This window comes from Melopsittacus undulatus, chromosome 1 (genome assembly GCF_012275295.1).
Source record: "Melopsittacus undulatus isolate bMelUnd1 chromosome 1, bMelUnd1.mat.Z, whole genome shotgun sequence".
Taxonomy (NCBI): domain Eukaryota; kingdom Metazoa; phylum Chordata; class Aves; order Psittaciformes; family Psittaculidae; genus Melopsittacus; species Melopsittacus undulatus.
The window spans coordinates 57,609,122-57,615,121 of record NC_047527.1 but is presented as its reverse complement, the minus strand read 5'-3'; the positions used below and the strand labels follow the sequence as shown (position 1 = coordinate 57,615,121).

At 38.8% G+C, this 6,000-nt stretch overlaps 1 protein-coding gene across 1 annotated transcript in view; it reads right to left on the bottom strand.

The window, feature by feature from the left end:
- Positions 1 to 1,717: 1,717 nt before the first annotated feature.
- The window catches only part of DOK6 (docking protein 6), a 236,768-nt gene continuing 232,485 nt past the window's right edge, over positions 1,718 to 6,000 (bottom strand). The window contains exon 8 of the mRNA XM_034064995.1: positions 1,718 to 1,857. Coding sequence (XP_033920886.1) covers positions 1,718 to 1,857 — 140 coding nt within the window. The remainder of the gene's footprint in view (positions 1,858 to 6,000) is intronic.

Sequence of the window (6,000 nt, the reverse complement as noted above, 5' to 3'; positions counted from 1 at the left end):
GAAAAAGAGGAAAAATAAATAAAGCTGATTGCGGTGGGGTAGAAGTGTTTCATTCAAGTGGATCATAAAGCTATTTTATTCAGCAGCTGTTCACTGAGGTGTAGAAAGCTGTAAGTCTGCAAGGTCTCTTAGCCTGGAAAATGGTTGGAGAAAAGATGGACATACTGTTTAATCAGAAGCAGAATTTTCTTCTGTACTTTTAAATACATATATATATGCATATATAAAACAGCCCAACAGATTTTTTTCAGTTAACTTATGGTACAGAAAACTGATTATTTCATTGGCAAAGAGTCTATGTGTCTCTTCCTTGATATGCTGCCTGAACCTGTCCTGAGAAACAACTAATGAGACAAATCCTTCTGGTACTCATGGCAATTATTTCACACTGGGAACAGAACACAAGGCTGCTCAGATCATAGCAAGAGGGCAGATTTTTCTCCTCACAATTTTAAACATTTCAGGGCATTGTGAGGAGCACATAAATATTCAATACCACTTACAAAAGTCTAAATGTTCAGAATAGATAAAACTTGTTCCCCAGCTACAGGTATGCCTTCCAACTTATTCCCTCATTTTACTGATTACAAACACACCTACCACAGTTCATATTTTAAAGATGTCTTCCAAAGACAGAAAATTTCCACTGAGAGGTACTCAGCCTCCTTGTCAAAGTAAATCAAGGCTTGACACATGATCATACAAGATACAATATGCATCTAAAACAGAAATCTGAGAAGGAAACAGAAGAAATCAAAGTAACGCTGATAAGAAAGACAAGACCAGAGCTCAGCTCTACCATATCTGGCCCAGCCATGGCACAAGCAGTCACGAGCTGGGGATGTGTCCCACTTATAGTTGTCTGAAGAACAGTTTTCCCACTTTTTAAAGTTAGGTTTGCAGGCATGGTTACCTAAATAATTTGAAAATAAGACGACTTTGCAGCAGTTCTGAGGATGAGACTCTGCTGCTGACAGGGACATTCACAGCTGTCGGGAGGGCTGTGAGAATTATGCGTGTATTAGTAAGGGATGAGCTTGTGCCCTGTGAATTTAAGATTAGAGCTGTATCAGGCAATAACCATACCTTAACACATCAAACTATTCCAACAAACCATATTAGCCTGCTACTCCAGTACCTGTTGGTGTCCGGCTCAAAAGCCACCCAAACATCCTCCAGGGTACTGAACAAACTTGCTTGGATCTGAAGGTGACCCCTGCAGCACAGATGCTGTCTCTCAAGTAGGTGACATTTCAATGACTGCAGCAGGAATCAGTGGGACCTAAAGACGTTACAGCTGAAGATGGGACAACCTGATGGTGGAGGCAGGAAGGAAGGCCCTGGTGTCAAATGCACCATCGCGATGGAGCCCCGGAACAGCCCTTCTCCGGTCATGCAGAAACCTTCACATCAACACAGTTTCATTTGTTTCCACCACTTTCTCACAACACGAAAGCATCCCCTCCCGCCCCTCCCCCACAGCCCCCCTCCTTTCTGAACGTATTGACAAAAGGAACGGCAAAATAAATAAATAAAGACTTAGCCTCTGCTTCGGGGAAGCCGCCTCTCCGGGTTTCCGCATTGGCGGTGACCCGGCTGGAGCTGGTAGGCATCAGTTTTCACGGCAAATAGTGGGAGCGGAGGGGGCCAGTGGCTCCCTGGCTCTGGCCGCAGGCTCCAGGCTCGACTGTTTCTCTTGGCTGGCTGCCCCCAGCTGTCATTGTACCAGGCCTGAGCCATAGCTGAAGGTGTAGCTGCTGGCCAGTGAGAGGGACTGCTGGTGCTCCTCACCCTGCTCCTCCTGGTAGCTGGGAAATGTCTGCGCCCGGGACACTTTCGTTGAGCTGAGGCTGTGACCTGTGGTAAAGGCGACATGGACACAAAAGATATAACTCGTCTTTCATTTCATTTACTTTCACCATTAAAACAGACTTCAGTAGGCTGGCTTCATACTGCCCCATGGTGCCAGGGTGCCTGGAGAGCAGACATGCCACATTGGCCTTTTTTTTAAAAAAAAAAAATTCATAATATCAGTAATATCTCTTATATTTGCTACTCTAAATCTCAGTTGTGTTTGTCAGTTAGAGCTGATAACTAATGCACATCTTTTTTTTATCTGAAGCACTGCTTAAGTAGTGGAAGTAATGCCAGCAGTTTCAAAGGGATTTGTCACACAAACGCCATTAAATATACTTACTGTCTTTGAATAGGATGCCAGCTTGTCAGGCAAACACAGCATCATTGTAATTTTAAAATGAACTGGTGGTGGGATATAGCCCACATGGCAGAATACTAGCTGGGAATAGTATGTGTGAGGTGTTTTCTTAGATGGACTTACGAATCTCATATAATCATGGCTTGCTCAGTTGCAGCCAGCAAGATGGGAAACCAGGCATGAAAAGCCAATGACCAAACTCAGAAGATGACTCCTATGACCCAGTTCTGCAACCTGATAATTTTCCTACCTCTAAATTCCCTTTTTAAACTGACATTTAATTAGTAGCACAAAGTTCATTTCCAAAGTTCATATCTTCATTCAACATATATTCTCCATTTTTTGGCAATGCATATTGAAGCCTTATTTAAAATGTCATTGGATTTACGCTTTTAAACATGTCTTTAATAGATGTACTATATGTAGGAATGCAAAATTATATTTCTCCTTTGACCACAGATATATTAAGGAAGAGAATATAGACTCAAACAGTGAAGAACTAGGCTCATGTTGAAATGTTTCAAAACAGCTGGCAGCTTTCTAGACTACCTGAAATAGTGCTGGAACTAAGAATGATGTTCACCAGATTTGGCAAAATTGTCCTAGCATGCGGTTGGAAAAGTTTGGCTATAAAATGTTACCGACAGCTTCATGAAAATAAAAAATCATTCCCCTGAAGACGAGAGAGCAATAAGCAATACTGGCACCAAGACAGAAAAAATCCCAATGAATGAGTTTAATCCTATTGAAGATAAAAAGGAAATTATATTCAAGTCTTCTATTTCTTGTATGTATGCCTCAGCTGGTACCACATCCTTACTGTTCTTTAAATGAATATTTTTAGCTGCTAAATCTTACAACAGGGCTGATATTAGCTATTCTGTAACCAAAAGGATTAATGAAAATAAGTGGCTTTTTCCCTGACTGCTACATTATATAATAATTAGATCCAATAAGACATGACCAACAGATCCTAAAGTTCAAAGACACCTTGACTGGAGCCCAACTGTGACATCCATCTATGGAAATAATCAAAAAACGAATAGAGGACATCAGTTCAAAAGAAATGAGAAAGCTATGGGTAACAGAATTTGCAAGTTTAGGAAAAAATGGCTCTTTCAATATGTTTACTTTCAACTATATTGTTTTTAGAAGAATGAACTATATTAATGTATTTAAATAAAATTAATAAAAAAAATGGTGGTAAATTAATTAAAGAGTCCAATGGTTCTGAGTTGGCCTAAGACTTCTAAGTAGTAAATGTCTAAAATGTAGAGGTTTGTTCAGCATTTTTTTTTTTTAATTTGGTATATATATCCCATACTAGCATCTCTATAACAAATTCTTTTTTTGCATTCCTACTAAATATTATTTTAATACTCATACTGATCTGCCTTATAGAGTCTTGGGTACTGCAGTGTTTCCATAGTTACACTTTATATCAGCAGTAAGGATTTTGAAATTCAAGTTCCAACAGGAGAAGATTTTACAGTAAAGAATTTGAGTTCCACTGTTTTCTAAGCTTCCTCCTTCAATAGTATTTCCTGTGCCCCATTTGGTTCTTAATAGGTTAAGAGAGAAGAAGAATGCTGTTTATGGATCTTGCAGCACTTTGGTACCACAGATGTTTTCAAGAATACAAGACCAGCTCTTCTCTACAGTTCTGACATTGGTATAAGATGAATTTGATTAACACACACTCCATGACCTGAAGACACCAACAGACCCGGGGGAGGCTTTTTTCCTGTTGCTTATCTAGGAAATGTCTTTCCTTTATTGAAATTTACTTTCTGGATCATAGAATGCGATGAAGCTGTAGTCCAAAGCAATTAGGTATGAATGATCCAGTAAGATAATTTAATGCAAACTGGCAAATTACACCAAAATTAGATTTTTCCTGATCTTAATTATGTTGGAAGCAGAGGCATTATACACAAGGATTTTATTTCATGGCATGGTGCTTATTTATAACAATTCTTTAGAGGAAAAAACCCAATGGTTTCCTAGTAACAGCAGTGATTGATGAACATACAAGTAAATCAATCACAATTTCTATGAGAAAACTTCCAGTACTCAGCTAAATGAAAGAAAAAAAAGAAGAAATCCAGGAATAAGCTTTAAAAGTTCCCTGACTGCTGCTCACTGGGAAGTGTTTTTCTCTGTTTTTCATTCAGAATTCAAATTCTTAACAAGAAGACAGGTGTCAAACCTTTTTCTTTTGCAAATGAAAAAAAGGTCATGCTTTTCATTTCCAACACAGGAATGCAAGACACTCATCTGCTATTCTTTGGTTACAACAGCCGTCTCTGATGTACAGGGCCTGTGTTAAAATTCCTCTCTGCCTGTGGGTACAGTTCAACATTACACTTTCTGTAACAGAAAAAAATCAGCTGAAAATGTTCCCTTTCTTCTCTCTACCAACACTACTGTTCACTGTCCCTCAGTTGTGCCACTGAACAGCTGAAGCACTTTGGTCATCTGGTTTGCAAAAGCCCTGCAAGCAGTTGAACTGGCACAAGCAAGGAGCAGCCAAGGGTAAGAGACGGCAGGGTTTTTGTCAGACTGGCTTTGGTACCAGATTGTTTGGGGAATGATGACCCGTGAGCAATATGCAACCAAATGCAGGTGAATGCTATTGCCAGCAGACTATTCACTTCTCTGATGCAGGATCACTTTTGAAAAGCTGTGACAAAGCTTTTTCTAATGCAAGACCTAATATAAGTGCATAGGTTTTGCAGTTCAGTGATTAAAAATTAATAGAACTGGAGACTCCTGTGTTTCAGCTTCAGTTGCAGATCTTGAAAGTACCTCATATTAGATAGTCGCTAGATAAAATAACCAGACTTTTGCAGCTGCACAGCAAGCTTTCATCTGGGATTTTTTAACCTCTGAACAGATGAATTCACAAAAAAAACCCCCAACATTATGTGCTTCCAATACAGTTTTACTTTTTTAGGTAATAATAAATTTATTTTTGAAAATATAATTTTGCATTTACATTCCTAAGATTATGAGCAGAAATCAAAGCCATTAAATTAAAGCCAATTTGATATCTTTATTAGTATTATGCTTTGTACTTGGGAGTGCTCTCAGATTTCACGAGGACAAGAGCACTGTGATTGCTATAGATGTTTCTATAAATGTTATAGAAAACCACAGTTGTTCAAAAGAAATTTCTATGAATCAATCAGTACAAGCGAAAACCAAATAAAGTGAATCAGTGGTTCCATTGTAAAGCAATCTTTTCTTTTTGGAAATATTCATTGGAAAGTTCTGTTGTTCAAAATAAACAGAACAGTCTGAAAATCAGTGAAACAGAGATGATGGGATTTCATCTACAAAGGATGGTGCAAGGAGGTGGAAAAAACCCAATTAGCTAACAGATGTTTCAGGAATGAAATGCTAGTAAGAAGGGGTTAGTTGTATGTTGTTTCTTCATGCAATTCTCACCGGACAATAAATGCAGCCCTTCAGCCAGAAAAGTTCACAAAAATAGTACTAGTCTTTAATCTAGATTTATGTTCTCTAAGGACTTTCCTAGCATCAGTGAAAGTGCCTGTTTATACCAAAGGAGGCCCACAGATTACACTGAGGACATGGTTTTGATGGGAAAGAATGCCTCAAAGTGCTTCAACCTCTAACAGTCTTTGCAGCGTTTTTGTTAAGACACAGGACAAAATGGGAAATACACTGCAGGTATGCACCTAAAGCCCACTAGGGAAAATGAAAAACTAACTGCAATAAAATAAATTACTATGACTGCTTATTTCAGATGGAAGCTTTTA